The following is a 16,810-nucleotide window of genomic DNA, read 5'->3' as shown; positions in this document are numbered from 1 at the left end:
ACCATATGTCATGTAACATCCTGCTGAAGTTCTGCAACCTTTCATATCACAAATGTTCCAGGTGTTTTTTTTTCTGTCATACTATTGTTGCACTATAGTGCAAGAGTGCTTCTCCAAATGACAATAACACAATTACAATCACAGTACAACTAGTAAAGCAGAACAATGTGTGGACAGCTCTATTTAAATCCACCGTTAATGCACTGTTGCATTAGTGAGATGTAGCAGAATATACCCACAAAAAAACACTCCTCAGTCTGGTCTCCCCCACACATTATACCAGCACCCTGGCTTTTAAAAAAGAATAAGTATGCTAATTACAGCAAATGAGATTAGAAGTCATGTTTAATCCCAGAGACTTTTGTAAGGCTATGGGGAAAAAATAGAAACAGAGTTAACTGTCACTAAGCTTATCTTGTTTCTAGGGACTGGTTTATTATATAAATTGTAGCTTTAGGAAAATGCCAAGTGAGGCTATTAAGTAAATTGACTAATAGAGCTGAGGGGAGAAAGGCAAACCACCTATGAAGCAAGTAGAAATTCAGGCTGGCACAGGCATAAAAAATAACTAAACTTCAGGAATCCAAACATAAATTCCACTTCCATCTCTACCTAGGTTCAGCATCATATTCAGCCATTCCCAACCTGGCATTGCCCCAAACTTGCTTCGAGAACCTTAAGAGTTGTCTAGAACCCTGAACATGGCTGGTTAGAGGGAATGTGTGCCTGAGAACAGAAGGATAGGAAGTCATGAGCGCATTATGATCCCACAGCCTGCTGTGGGAGCTCTACTTAGTGTTTACATCTGTGCATGGTCATAGATGGCTTCTTATGCTAGATAAAGATCATTGCATTATGGGCAAGCAACTGCACCCACCACCCCATTGTATGAGGTGAGCACCCAAGGAGGTGAGTGGGTATAAGCAAGACATAAAGGAGACATAACCAAGTGATAGAATGGTGGAGAGAAGGTTCTCTAAACCAGGCATGTCAAACCTGCGGCCCTCCAGATGTTTTGGCCTACAACTCCCATGATCCCTAGCTAGCAGGACCAGTGGTTGGGGAAGATGGGAATTGTAGTCCAAAACATCTGGAGGGCCACAGGTTTGACATGCCTGCTCTAAACAGTTGCCATCACAGGCAAGCCTTCCCAAGTTGAATACTGTGGTCTGGGTTCAACTAACTGTTCCCACTAGAGGAAACCTGCACAAGGACTTCTGCTAGCACAATAGGGCTTTCTCCCCCTCCCCATGTCCTAGTGGAAGGTGGGGAGGAACATGCATGATCTACTGACTCATCCCAAGTCTTGCTAACTCACACCAGCCAGGGCAGAGAGAAGGGCAATGTTCGCCTTATCATTACACCAGCTCCAGGCTGAATCAGGCCCCTCTCAGGAGAATGGAGGAGCTAAGGAGCATTTCCTGGAAGCACTTTATTGTCCGAAAGGAACAATTGCAGGAAACTGGGGAGGATTTATTTATTTTTTAATAAATTCTATACTGCTGTATCACAAAAATATGTCACAATGGTTTAAAATAATATGAAAACATAAAACCAAACAATAAAATTATTAAAAGTTACAAACAAGTAAAAAATAAATTAAAAACAGTCATCAATGGTGACTGTGAGGGATGATGATGATTTTATTTATGATGTACCGTGTTTCTCATATTATAAGACACGTCTTATATTTATTTTTTCCTCTAAAAAACACACTATGGCTTATTTTCAAGCGATGTCTTATTTTTTTCCTCCTCCTCCTGCCGCGGCCGGCATTGCTGCTGCGCCTATCACTATGTCTTATTTTCGGGGTATGGATTATATTCCTTCAATGCTTAAAAATCCTGCTATGGCTTATTTTATGGGTATGTCTTAAAATATGAGAAACAGGGTATATTCCGCCCATCTAACTGGGTTGTCCCAACAAAAAATATAGTAAAAACAAAATACTCTGTTACCAGCAATAGGCCTGGCAGAATAGAATGGAATAGAATAGAATAGAATAGAATAGAATAGAATAGAATAGTTTATTGGCCAAGTATCAACCATACTTGGAATTTTGCTTCAACTACATTGCAATGCAAAGAATAACATACCTCATACAAACACCATTCCCCTCACAATACAACAGCACAGCTGTTTTTATTGATTTTACAATTTTATCTTCAACACTTATTCTTCATAAAAAAAATAACCAAAAAAAGAGTTTTAGACATAAACATAAGACATTAACACTTTTTTCATTGTATAAACACCATCACTTTCTTTGTGGAGGTTCTCTTTAACCTCCTGACTTCTCTCCATTTCCTTTTCTGGTTCATTGAATGTATACCTTTTCTGCATAACTATAATTAAACCTCTTATTCTTATTCTCATTATTTTGTCAATATGTAACTGATTATTACCATCAAACCTTAGTATTTCAATTCAAATTCCCTTTCTTTTACTTTATCTCATTTTTAACTGCTTGCAGGTATTTAATCAAAGCCTGCCAATGTTTCTACTTGTTTACAATATTTTTGTACATATACAATAAATGTTTCCCATTCTTTTTTAAATTTTTCATTATCGTTGTCTCTGAGCTTTTCTGTGAGTTTAGCCATTTCAGCATAGTCCATCAATTTCAGTTGCCATTTTTCTATAGTTGGTTTCATGTCTTCCTTCCACCTTTGTGCTAATAGAATCCAGGTTGCTGCTGTTGCATACATAAACAATTTCTTCTTTTCCTTCGAGATACCTTCCTGTTATTCCTAGTAAGAACACTTCTGTTTTTTTTTAAATAAAAGTCAATTTAAACATTTTCCTCAATTTGTTATATATCACTTCCCATAAAATAACTTTTAACCATTTTACATTCCCACCACATGTGATGAAGGTACTGTCTTCTACTTTACATCTCCAACACTTATTAGAATTTGTTCTATACATTTTGGCAAGTTTTACCGGTGTTATGTACCAACGTTACACCATTTTCATATAGTTCTCTTTCAGTGTTTGTGCATGCAGTGAATTTCAAATCCACCTTCCAAAGTTTTTCATTTGAGTATTATGTCCCCAATATTTTGCCCGCTTTATCCTCACACATTTAACTTCTTCATTGTTTGTTTCCCATTCTAGCAGCAAGCTATACATTTTCTTCAATAATTTGGTATTGTCCTCTACAATTTCTCTTTGAAATCTGGATATTGTATAACTAAATCTTCCTTTAAAATCTCATTTAATTGAAAATATTGTAACCAATCTGTTATCTTTTCTCTTATTTCTTCTAATTTTCTTAATTTTAATTGATTTTCCACTTTGATTAGGAGCTCCCTATATGTTGGCCAAGGGATGCGGGTGGCGCTGTAGGTTAAACCACAGAGCCTAGGGCTTGCTGATCAGAAGGTTGGCGGTTTGAATCCCCGTGACGGCGTGAGCTCCCGTTGCTCGGTCCCACCTCCTGCCAACCTAGTAGTTCTAAAAGCACACCAAAGTGCAAGTAGATAAATAGGTACCACTACAGTGGGAAGGTAAACAGCATTTCTGTGCACTGCTCTGGTTCGCCAGAAGCGGCTTAGTCATGCTGGCCACATGGCCCGGAAGCTGCCAATAATGCGAGATGAGCGCCGCAACCCCAGATTTGGTCATGACTGGACCTAATGGTCAGGGGTCCCTTTACCTTTTATATGTTGGCCAACTTGTCCTCATATTTATCTTTTTGCTTCCGTGGGTGACAACCAGCATGGTGTCTTTTGTTCTATTAAATTTTTGTATCTACATACCTACAGAATAGAAAGGTTTTCAACAGGCATTTAAAAGTTGCCACAGAAGACACTCACTGATGACCACAGTTGCTGAAATGTTGTGTGTGTGTTCTACTTCTGGGGAAGTTTCATTTTCTTTCATCACCACTCCAAAGATTTTCAGATAGCCCAGTTGGCAAATCATGAGACTCTTAATCTCAGGGTTGTGGGTTCAAGCCCCACGTTGGGCAAAATATTCCTTCAGTATAGGGGGTTAGACTAGATGACTCTCATGGTCCCTTCCACCTCTACAGTGCTATGATTTGAAAATAATGAAACCATAAATGCCAAGAATCAAATGCTGAGAACCAAAACCTCCCTTCAGCACTCTCATGTTATTTATTATTAATTAGATTGTTTCAAAGGGCTTGTGGTGAGTACTGATGGGCTGATCCCTACCTTTCATTTTGGAATCTATTGATCCCAAGACAAACTATTACTCAAACTGGATCTCATTTCACTGTGACGAGATTATCAGGTGCGCAAAAAGGTCTAGTCTCCTAGCCACCTTTTAGCCTCTAAACCCTCACCTGACTACTGCTGTGGATGTCAGTAGCACTGGGGGATATTACATCACCGAGGCCTTTTAGCTTCTAGGACAGCACTTCAAAAGCAAAAGGAAGATGGAGACACCTCCTCTTCTTCTGGAAGCAGCCAGGCAAACAAGTGGGAGGGAGGAAGAGAGCGTTTCCAAGGGGGCGTGGAGCGTGGCAGAAGGTTTTGGTGTCTTATGTGAGAGACAGTGGGAAAGGAGTTGAATTTTTCTCTGGCTTAGTTCAAAATCTGAGTGGAGAGCGATGTCATTGCTTGGAAGGCTTTTCTTATGTTTAGTGCAAGCATTTTGAGTTAAATAGTTACTTTCTGAGCCAAGTATGAACTATGGTGGTATCTCTAATGGCAAAATATGCTGTGTCCTTATCTCATTCTAACTTCCCCAGCTGCCCTGCAAGGTAGCAGAGACTCAGCAAATGACCAAGCAATTGAGTAGGGATTTGAACTTTGATCTCTCATGTAGAAATCCAACATTCTCCGTACTGCACAGCTAAGTATGCAAGTTCACACAAGGTTGCAGACTAATCTAAGCCACTAAAAAGGAAGGAGGGGTTGTTTGTCTGGATTGCAGCTGAACTGAAACATGCATTCTTGGGCAAAACATTCTCTGCATGGCCATTTTGATGAGCGTAGAGCTTACACAAACCCGCACACAAGCTCCTAGGAATTGAGGTTGTTACAACCAAAGTGGGTATTCAGTAAAGAAAATGCAACTAAGGAGACTAGTGACATACTTTCTGACACACCCGTTTTATGTGGACATTTTCAGGGCTGAGTCGACAGGTTAGCATTTGGGTACGAATTGAAAGCTGCTCTGTTGTATGTATGGAATATCTTAATCATTTGGCACCCCTTGGTTATTAATTTTTTTTAAACTGCTATTTTACTCTCATCGTTATTGCTGCAGAAAGATGTTGCATCCCATTGTGTATTCTCTTTGTTATGCTGTCATTGTAGCATACTTAAGTTTCTCCCAGAAATGGTGGAAGGGGTTTGCACCACGAAGAGCCCTTACCATCATATACAGAAAACAAATGTGTGGATGTAATGTATGCAGCTTTTAAACCTTCCTCTTTAAGATGTGCAATATTTATAAACACTTTGCAGTCCCTGAATATCTGCTTTCTTGTCACAGCAAATTAAATACAAGCAGAGCCAAAGGCAGTGTGCTGGTGGACCCACAATAAAGGCCAAATCAATATTTAGACAGCTTCAGGCTACTGAGATTCTGCCAGCTTCCACACTTGCCAGCAAGCCTTGCTTGCATTCATCATGAAAGTTGCTGTTTATGTACTTGAAACATTAGTGCTGGTCTGAAATGCTTCTAAGAGTCCTCCCTGAGGGCATCTTTTAAATTTGCAGAGACGCCTGTTATAGTACTTGAAAATACAGCGTTACTACCCAGTGCCTCTTGTAAATTGGTGCTGTGTTGTTACTGATACAGGATTTTTGTAGATACAAACACACCATACTCATTCAGCCCTCTTACCTCCCTGCTCTCCCCTCCTGGATTTTTTTGCCCTTTGTTTTTAAAAGCAAGCAGCTGTCTAGTATGCAGTGTGAACAACATCATAATACTGCATGCAATATCCTCTGGAGGAAGACACATGTAGCAGATGTCTCAAATGCCATGCTTTTGGGGTGCTGAAAGTCTTGAATCAGCTTGAGAGAAAAATGTACCGTGGAATGTTCTGAGTCAGTGAAATTTCTTTTATTTTGCCTAAATGGCATTGCAAGAGGTACTGGTTAAAACATACTTGAAAGCTCTTAGACAAGACTCTGCTTGTTTTGCAGTTCTCCCACCTAGTGGCTCCATAGATAACTACAGATATATATGTATATGCATATGTATATACACACACACATACATACAAAGGTGACTATGGGGTTGGGTTGTGGAGCTCATCTTGCTTCAGGCCAAGGGAGCCGGCGTTTGTCCACAGACAGCTTTCCAGGTCATGTGGCCAGCTGCTTCGGGCCCAATGGAACACTGTGATGGAAGCCAGAGCACACAGAAATGCTGTTTACCTATTTATCTGCTTGCACTAGTGTGCTTTCAAAGCGCTAGTTGGCAGAAGCTGGGACAGAGCAACGGGCGCTCACCCTGTTGTGCGGATTCGAACTGCTGACCTTCTGATCAGCAAGTGCAAGAGGCTCAGTGGTTTTGACCACAGCACCACCCAGGTCCCATATATATGAGGGTCTATACTTCGACTAAATCCAGACTGAGACAGTAACCAAATACCTTAATTAGAAGCAAGTGAAATCACAAAGTGGACATTTTTAATATCTGGGTTTTACAAATTGTTCATAGAATACATATATTATCTGAGGCAGAGCCAGCCCTAAGCTGAGGCACAGTGAGGCAGCTGCTTCAAGCGGCAGAAGCTGAGGTGCAGGGAGCTATGAGTGCCATGACCCCTATGATAGCCTGCTGCCCTCAACTGCAGTTGAATACACTTTCCTTATCAGTACTGCAGTAAGATTCTACCACCAGTTCCAATTGGCTTATGTATGTGCCTTCGGGGACGGTGCCATTTATCTTTTGCCTCATACAGCAAAACGTCCTGAGCCGACCCTGATCTGAGGGGGCTGCTCTGGCTAGCCAGTCACTTCATAGAATCATAGAGTTGGAAGGGACCCCAACTGCAATGCAAGAACCCATTTCAGAGGCATCATTATTATGTATCATCACATTTTCCTCCTGCCAGGCTCACAGCAGAGATAGTTCCCAAGTTGTTTTGAGGAAGGGGGAGCACAGTGCAAATATAATCCTTATCATCATCATCTCCTTATACACCCCTAATTTTGACATAGTCTAGTTTGTTTAGGTGAATGAACCCCATGCACCAGAGCGCTGTAGACCATAAATCTGTCTGAGAGTGAATTCAATCAACTAGAAGCTATTTGGCATTTATTTTTAATACTACCATGTGGCAAAACCATCTTTTGTAGTCAGTTTCTGTGTGCTGGGAAGCTATAGCTGGCTTCCTTATGTTGTTAGAGAAACGATGTAATATAAGTTTTTAACTAAATCCTTACCTGAACTCAACCAGAGACTCCAGCATTTGTGGGATAGTTTCCTATACAGTTATTCAAGTTGTCTCCATGCTTAATGTTCTCTGTCTTCCCACTTCTGTTGCATACTCAGACAAACCCCATGTCCTTCTCCAACTTTTTATTTAAGACTTACGTTGTTCCAGCATAGGGGACTTTGTTTTCACTAAACTAACCATTATAATAATATATTCCATTTCTTTTAAAACCCCATAAACTGTTGAAGAAGAATGAAGGATTTTTTAATTGGCATAATTTATTCTGATCACAGAGTGAAGTCAGCCTAGATTATGGGAATGTTGTGAAATTGGTGGGATTCGTGCACTCATTAGAAGCTTAGCAGCATTCTTGAGTTCGTTAAATATATAAATACCATTTGCCAGATATCTCATCTCCCTTTAAGTCATTTGTTGGAAGTGATGTTTAGATCATCCTCTAATATGAAGTGTGCGAGCAACAACAGGGCAGGCAGCATTAATGATTGGAAGTAGCATTACTGCTGACTTAAGGAAAGATTAACTATTGGACGGTGGTATTTATGGACATTAGAACTGTTGAGTTATCTAACTACACTTGAGGGGCTTGGGACAATAGCAGTGCTGATGGTAATGCTGGCAATTTCCCTGTGTTTTTGTTCTTTTGCAGGTCACTGCCAGGGGATTTGGTCCATTGTTACAGTTTGCCTACACTGCTAAGCTGTTACTCAGCAGAGAAAACATACGAGAGGTCATCCACTGTGCAGAATTCCTGCGCATGCACAACCTGGAGGATTCTTGCTTCAGCTTCCTTCAAACGCAACTCCTGAACAATGAAGATGGCCTGTTTCTGTGCAAAAAAGACACCACCTACCAGCGGATGCATGAAGACGAGAACTCCGAGGGAGAAGAGGAGGAGACGATGGAGTCAGAGACTTCCAAGATCTCTTGCCCAAGGGAGAGAACGCACCCAGAGCCCTTTAACTTTGAATCGGCCAGTTCGGGAGCGGACAAGGAAGAAGGGATGCTGCCTGACTCTGATATCTTGAACGATGCCAAGGACAGTTTGGACAAAGAAGCAGTGACCCGGTTACCCAGATATAAGAAATACCAGATGGCTTGTACCAAGAATGTCTACAACGCATCACACATTAGTACCTCAGGTTTTGCAAGCACATTCAGTGAAGAAAGTTCTGGCGATAGCCTCAAGCCAGAGCTTCCTGTAGGGGAAATTAAAAGTGAGCCTAGGAGTGAGGAGAATGATGAAGAAAACATCACGCTTTGCCTCTCTGGAGATGAGCCTGACATCAGGGATAAAGAGGGGGATGTTGAAATGGACCGGAAGCAGCCAAGTCCCACTGGAGCTGACAGGTCTAAAAGTGTTTCCTCCCCTTCCTGCCTAAGGTCTTTCTTCAACCGAACAAAAAATGTAGACTTAGTTGGCTTCCCCAGTACTTCCCAACAGCACTTTGCCAGGAGTCCAGCATGCCCTTTCGAAAAGGGGACAACTCAGGGTGACCACAAAACTGATTATGTCCCTTTCGCAGGGAATTATGGACTCTCCCAAGCTGTTCAGAAGGATGCTTCCAATTTTACCGTGGGATCGCCTCTCAGGGGCCCTGGCTTTGTTGAAGGTCTCTGTAAGCAGGAAGGTGAGGTGGACAGGAGGAGTGTTATATTCTCTTCAAATGTTTGTGACCAAGTAAACACTTCGGTGCATTCATATTCTGGCATGAACAGCTTGGAGAAAGATCTCACCGAGACTGTGCCAAAGGGTCTCTGGGCAGGAAGTAGCCAGTCCCTTCCCAGTTGCCAGACCTATTCTCACATTGGACAGGCAGCTGATCTCTTACCAGGACGGATGCGGCCGAACACCAGCTGCCCAGTGCCAATTAAAGTTTGCCCTCGCTCTCCTCCACTAGAAACCAGAACGAGGACCTCCAGCTCATGTTCCTCCTACTCGTACGCAGAGGATGGCAGCGGGGGTTCGCCATGTAGCCTCCCTCTGTGCGAGTTTTCATCTTCCCCCTGTTCCCAAGGAACTCGGTTCCTGACCACGGAGCATCAGGAGCAGAGCATGATGGGAGATGGAATGTACAACCAAGTCAGACCCCAGATAAAATGTGAGCCATCCTATGGAACAAACTCTAGCGATGAGTCTGGATCGTTCTCTGAAGCAGACAGTGAATCATGTCCTGTGCAAGACAGAGGACATGAGGTAGGGCTTGTGATAAGTACACCTGTTAACACGTCTTGTGACCAGTTCAATAAGTCTGTTGTTCTCTTAAATGGCATTCCTTGTATACAAATGGCATTCCTTGTATACAGAGGCAGAGAATAGCCTGTTTTACCTCAGTTTTTGTTGACATTGCAGTCAGGCTAATGGGGGGAAATGCATGAAATAGGTGGGGGGGGGGGTTGCAGTAAAGACCCATCATATGAAAAGGTTCATTGCAGCTCTAAAGCATTTTCTTTTTGCTAACTGTAGTTCACCCAAACTACAGTTTGTGATCTGCTTCTAACCATGGTTGCAGACTGCTACTTGGTGTTAATTATAGTCAGCAAGAATGTTGGTACAAAATATTTTTGTATATGTTCTTGTGTGCCAAGATGTGGTGCTAATCCTACTCATATCAAAAACTGAACCAGAAAGGGCAGTGCCTATGCAAAGGGATGGATGTAGTATTATTGCTCATCTGTTACTGCAGGACAGGGGGAAACCCTGTAATATCCACTTTTTTTCCTTCATGGACACCTCCTGAATTCTGAATTCTTTTTTTAAAAATGGATTTTTTCCCAGAAAGATTTGTCCCAGTGTCCATTTTCAAGTATAGTGACCCTGTGTGAATTGGCAGGTTGTCCTTCCTCAAAAAGTTTTCATGGATTGAAGGATATGATCATACAGACACAGGACTTATTTTCCACCCAAATCTAGCTAAGTATTGACATATGGTCACAATCAGCTGTCCGCCAGAAGATAATATGAAGTGACACTTCAGGCAGCAAAATCTGGCCACCTTTAAATAGTAGCAAATTGCTAGTTACACAATTTACAATTTTATTTTAGCTTTACTGCTGCTGGGGGTGGGGGAAATCTCTGCCTCAGGCACCAAAATGTTTTTGGCAAGTCCTGCATGTTATTTAATGTAGTTGGCAAGTTCTTTTCTTTTCTTCCTGTTGGTTTTATCACCCTTGGAGGGACACAAATGGAAGAATAAAGAGTTTAATGGAGAAAAAAGGAAAATGGTGTTAACTTCAGATTCAGCAGTCAGACTTCTTATATGTACTAATGCTAACTTTATCGAAGATAGTGAAGATAGTGTACTCTTTGAGAAGTATCCAGTTTATAAATTTATAAAGAATAGGAAGGCATCTCTTTTCAATAGTGACTTTCTTTCTCTCCCCACCCCAGTCCTTTCTGTCACTTTAAAACAACTGGGTTGCTGTTTTGTCTTTTTGTTATATTCCCTTTGGACTGTCGCAAGTGAAATCTAAACTTACTACATCTTAAAAGCAAATGCTTTCTAGAGAATATTAAAGAAAGACAGAAAGCATTAGTAGGCTGTTCTTCCAAGAACTGTTTGTGCCAGGGGAATTGCATTCATCTTGTCTTTCATTTAATAGTATCTCCCTAACTGGGGTTGGTATGTTCCTTTTCAAAAGAAATATATCTCAAAGGCAGTGCTGTGAGACAATTCAGTTGGCCTACTGAGAATTCTAAAGGCCAACCATGAACTCTTAAATGACAGTCCTAAAGCATTTGTGTCAAATTGCATTACAAATAGCTACCCATGTATATGTATGGTCATAACCGAATATGAAGGACCTGATTTTCCGAACAGCTCCGCCAATATTATCAGAGCTACCCAAACCTAAACCTGCATTTAACATTTAAGAGAACAGTGAGTAATGTGTGAACCCACTGCTTAATCTTATCTAGCTTTTTCGCTTGTAAGCTGATGGTGCTCTCCAACCAGAGCCCTGCATCCCACCCTTCAATACATGGGTTCAGGGTGGGTTTCGGTGAAAACCAAAGTACAAAGCAGGAATAAAAATTACTGTACTCAAATGAAAATACTTCAGTTAAAAACAACAAAATATGAACCCCTTTATCTAACAAACACCATATCGCCACTGCTGTTGGAAGGCCTGGTAAAAGAAAATGGTCTTTGCTTGAGATCACAACCCATCCAGTGTTGATGGCTGTCTAATCTCAAGAGGCAAAGCTATTCCAAAGCTGGGATGCTACCACATAGAGCTAATTTGAGTTGGATCGGCGTTAGCATTTTCCTGGCCAATGGAGCAACACAAATTGGCTCCTCAGTTGTATTTTTAAAGTGTTCCTGTGTTTTAGGTGCAGCTTTGGAAATCTGTTTAAGGCATAAAAGCAGGATTTCAAAAAGCAAGATATTAAGAACACACTCACTGCAATACAGTTGTGTGCTTGTAGTTATTTCAATCACTCTGTCACAAGGCTGTGGTTTTTTTTTCCCAGGAGGGGAAAGGCCAAGACATCACTGACATCACCCAAATTACATGGGAAGCTGCTTAATGCAGATACCGTGTGACTATAAGCCCCATTCAGTCATTCAAAGATCATGTGGGAGCATATCCCTGTTCCCACCACCTGCGCCCCAACCTTCCCATGTTGGATGGAATGGTCTGAAGGGGGCTTCTAAGTGCATTTAGCTGAAAACACTCATAAACTTTTCTAATTGTGATGGGAGTTTATAAGCACATTCTGCCAAACGCACAAGGAATCCCTCCCCAGACCTTCCAACTCAACATGGGAAGATTGAGAGTGGAGCTGGTAGTGATGAGGACATGAGGGGGCCTAAGCTGCCATATTCCCCTTCCCTGCACCCCCTTCACCCTTCACGCCCCCATGCATTAACTGAACACTAGAACATATCACTCATATAATTTATGGTGTACAGGAGGCCACCCATGGCCATGTCATGGCCTGGTTCACAATAGCATTGTTGACATTGCGTAACTTGGTTCAATTGAATGCACAGCCCTCAGGTGCTGGCTGCTGTTGGGGATACCTTGTGAACCAGGGTGTGTGTGATGATCCCTGCACAATAAATAAGGAACTGAATTACACCCATCCTTTTCCCTTTTCAAAATTATACCTGTGACATTCAGGAAATTACAGAGCACATTGTGCAGTAATGCACAGAAAAAGGAATCCCCAGATCTTGAATGACTTTTATTTCATGCTTTTTGTATGTGTGTCATAAGGGTAACTTAACCATCCCTCATTGTTATGTCACCTTCTATGCAGCTCACTGTGAGTAGCAATGACATTAGGAGGCAGGTACACATGTCTGGGCTTGCAATATTTATGAGGTACATTCTCCCAAGAAGGAGGACACTGCTGTTAATTTTAAAAAAGAAAAAAAAATATCTGGAGGGTGTTTTTGTGATTTGTTTTTTAAGCAACATATATCTGAAGAAAGAAATGTGCAATGATTAATTGTGCAGCTATTTAAATGTAAAACATCAAAGCCTTAAAGCTTTTCTCTTTAGGCTTATTGGTTGTTGTTTATAACATCACACTGGAATTGTGAAGCCTGTACAGTTGTTTGCATCTTGAAACATCTGAGATCATTTGTTAAGATGTTATTTACACTGTGCAAGACCCAAACCAGCAACACTTTATTTTTAAACATCCTCTTTTTATAGTCACCTCACCTCAAGGTCTGTTAATGTTTGATAGATCCTTGAAAACACATTTTCCCCAGCTTATTTAAATGGATAGGAGAATGGTCCATGGCCTATCTAAAATTAACAATGGCACCACATCTTAACTGCTGTGCAACAACCACTTCCTTTTTGTTTTATTTTTTAGGGAAAGAAGAAAGTGCTAAATCTGTGAGCTTTGCAATATTGTAAATGAATTATTTCAAATATGTTGCATTCCTTCTCTGTAACAAATATATTGGCAAACTTCATTTACACCAGCTATTTCTGTTCTGAATGAATAATTTGGGAGAGCTTCCAGAGCGACTGTATATTGCAGACCCAGGTGCAGAGAAGCCATGGAGGGGGTTGTGCCAATGAAGACCAGGAGACAGGTGTTGGATTGTAATTAGGCCACAACCTTATTGGCTGTAGTCATATAGGTTTGCCATAGGCATTGGGCATGTATCCATTGATCCATTGATCAATGAGTCGTCCTGCTGATTGACATGCTTTCTTTTGATAGATGCAGTGTACCAGTGTTAGGGATCTGCCATGACATGAACCACTTCCAGTGGACCTTGCTCAATCACTGGCAGGGGGCATGGTTGCCTGTCAGACCCTGAGCTGGACAGCAAGCAGTGCCCCCCAAGATCACTTAAGGGGATCCCACACTTGGATGGGGCAGGGGAGCCCTTCCTGTGCCCATTCCTGCTAAGGATCCAGACCAAAGCTGCTTCTGCCCTAAAGTTGCAATGTTTGCTATGAAGTCTGCAATACCCCCAGACACAGCCCAATATGTCCGTAAAAAAATTCCTCCCTGGTCCTTACTCTACTGCAGTTCCATGGAGGGGGTCACACATACAGTGGTACCTCTACTTACGAATGTTTCTACTTACGAATGGAGCTCCGTCCGCCATCTTGGATGTGGTTTAGATAGGATTTTTTCTACTTACGAATTTTTAGATAGGGTTGCTTCTACTTGCGAATTTTTTCTCCCAATGCATTCCTATGGGATTCGACTTACAATTTATTTTGACTTACAAATGTGCATTCGGAACGCATTAAATTCGTAAGTAGAGGTACCACTGTATATGCAGTTACTCACCTCTTAAGTGGAGCGTTTATTGTCCAAAGGGCATTAAAAGGAAGCCAAACATTCTTCATAATCACTAGTCAGCAGTCTTAATAGTCCACATCACTGTGTCGAAGGTCAGCTTCTGTGTATTCAAACAAATCATTGTTTTCTCTGGCAGCTCTTTTCTTGTTCTTTCATGACCTACAGCAGCTATGTGTATTTTGATAAGGCCTTCATTGGTGAGATGTGAGGGTGAAGTCCACTGTGCAGAATGTGTGGATAGATACGATGCGTTCCTGTGACTGTGGAGTCGTTCTATGGGCAAATGTCACACGCAAAGAAATGGAACAAAATAGTTGCTCTTTATGCTTTCCTGTGTAGAAAAAACTACACTGTAGTAAATGCCAAAGTATGTGTAACTTCCAGGGTTGGTATTTAATAATAATAATAATAATAATAATAATAATAATAATAATAATAATTTATTATTTATACCCCGCCCATCTGGCCGGGTTCCCCCAGCCACTCTGGGCGGCTTCCGACAAAATACAGAAATCTATCAAACATTAAAAGCTTCCCTAAACAGGGCTGCCTTAAGGGCTGGCATGGTCTGGTGTTTGCCAAAGACCCACACCCAAACAACAGGGGATACACTGATGAGCCTCCTGGATCTGCTCCTCTTCTTCATCATTGCAACCTGCTTGTTTGTTTACCTGCCTCTTGCTCTGGCCCAAACAGCAGTAGTGTTTAGAATTTGCAGTTGTGCACATTGGGTACCCCCCCCCCAAAAAAGATATTTCTCATATTTGTTTATGTGAGATGAATTGGCAGTGACTGAGCAAGAACAAGATCTTGGGGTCATAGTGGATAACCTGATGAAGGTGTTGACCCCAATATGTGGCAGCTGTGAAAAGGGTGGGTTCCATGTTAGAGAACCTTAGGAAAGTACTGTAGTTGAAAATAAAACTGCCAATATAATAATCTTATTGTGTTGTACAAGCCATTATACAAATCTGTAGTGAGATTGCACATAGACTACTGTGCTCGGTTATGGCTCCCACACCTCATAAAAGTATTTCGCTGAGCTGGAGAAACGTCAGAAAGGGGCAACCAAAATGATCAAGGGGTTGAAACAATTCTCCTAAGATTATGTATGGTGGGCAGAAACTGGGTAGGGAAATACCTTTCTCCTTCCCTGATAATAGTAGAACCAGAAGCTGGAAATTGGAAGATTTGGGAGAGACAAAAGAAAGTACTTATCCACCCAGCAGAAAATTAAACTATAGAATTCACTCTCACAAGTTGTAGTGATGGCTACCAACTTAGAGTAAATAGAGGATACGGTGAATTCATGGTGCCATAAGGCTAGATCAGTGTTTCCCAAACTTGGGTCTCCAGCTGTTTTTAGACTATAGAACGGGAATTGTAGTCTGAAAACAGCTGGAGAGCCAAGTCTGGGAAACACTGGGCTAGATGGCTGTGTTCTACCCCCATTGTTGAAGGTGTTGTACCTCTGAATACCAGGTGCTGGGAATAACAAGTGGGGATAATACTGTCACTCATGTCCTGCTTGCACGATTCCCATAGGCATCTGGTTGCTGATCATTGGGCCTGATCCAGATGTGACTTTGTTTTGATCCAGCAGGGTGGTTTGAATGTTAGGAGGAGGAGTAGATGGCACTGTCATCTATTGTCCATTAACTCACTGCCTGGCAAGCGAGCAGGTGGCAGTACTGATGAAGAAGATGAGCAGCAGCTGGTGATGATGATAGCAATGAGGAGTTAGTGAGAGACCAGGGCCTGTTTGGGTTTCTTGCTCAAGCACCCTCCAAAACCTAGTGCAACACAGGTGACATGCACACTATTTGTTGTGTTTAAACAGGCAGAAAGGTTTGAATTGGCTTCTAAGGTAATAGTCGGTATCTCTGCCTCCATGTACTTGACAGCATCCATACTAAGTACTAAAATCTGCAATGAAATATCAACAGAGTTTTCCTCAGGAATCTGTGACTACATGACCCTTGGGTTCTCTTCAAATTCTACAATTCTGTGAATTGGCAAAAGAATATAAAGGCTTTCCTCGTTCTGCTTACCCATTTCTAAGTGCAGTCTTTCTTTCAGCATGAAACTTAAAGGCCTGGCACCACCTCGTGGCCATTGTGGATAACTGAAACAAGCAAAGATGCATTCACAATGTATTCTAGCCTAGTGGGCTGTTTTCGTACATAAAAGGACAAAATATGTCAAGGCACCTTGCGGACTAATTGGTTCCTTATAACATGACCTAAAACCATAAGATCTATCTTGCTAGATCAGTATTCTTATCCATTTCCATGAATAGTCGACTAGGTGCCTCTAGAACAGGCATCCCCAAACTTCGGCCCTCCAGATGTTTTGGACTACAATTCCCATCATCCCTGACCACTGGTCCTGTTAGCTAGGGATCATGGGAGTTGTAGGCCAAAACATCTGGAGGGCCGCAGTTTGGGGATGCCTGCTCAGAGCAAGAGCTTGGTGTTACACGGTCTGCTGCTGTGAGGAATACTACTTCTGAGAATGGAGCTTCTATTCAGCTGTGGTTAATAGCTGTTAAGAAACCAGTGCTCCATTAATTTGTCTGATTCTTTTCCAATGAGTAGCTTTAACCTGTGGTCCTTCAGAGGTGGTACTACAATTCCCAT

General features: G+C 41.7%; 1 protein-coding gene across 3 annotated transcripts in view; it reads left to right on the top strand.

Annotated features, from left to right (window-relative positions):
* The window catches only part of BACH2 (BACH transcriptional regulator 2), a 164,034-nt gene that overhangs the window by 140,798 nt on the left and 6,426 nt on the right, over window positions 1–16,810 (top strand). For all 3 annotated transcript variants that reach the window (XM_088667210.1, XM_035109373.3, XM_060272596.2), the window contains one exon: window positions 8,037–9,584. In XM_088667210.1, coding sequence (XP_088523336.1) covers window positions 8,037–9,584 — 1,548 coding nt within the window. The remainder of the gene's footprint in view (window positions 1–8,036; window positions 9,585–16,810) is intronic.

The sequence above is a fragment of the Zootoca vivipara genome, chromosome 3 (assembly GCF_965207765.1).
Source record: "Zootoca vivipara chromosome 3, rZooViv2.hap1.1, whole genome shotgun sequence".
NCBI classification, from domain to species: domain Eukaryota; kingdom Metazoa; phylum Chordata; class Lepidosauria; order Squamata; family Lacertidae; genus Zootoca; species Zootoca vivipara.
The sequence above is the reverse complement of the archived record's forward strand: the minus strand, read 5'-3'. Positions and strand labels throughout refer to the sequence as shown.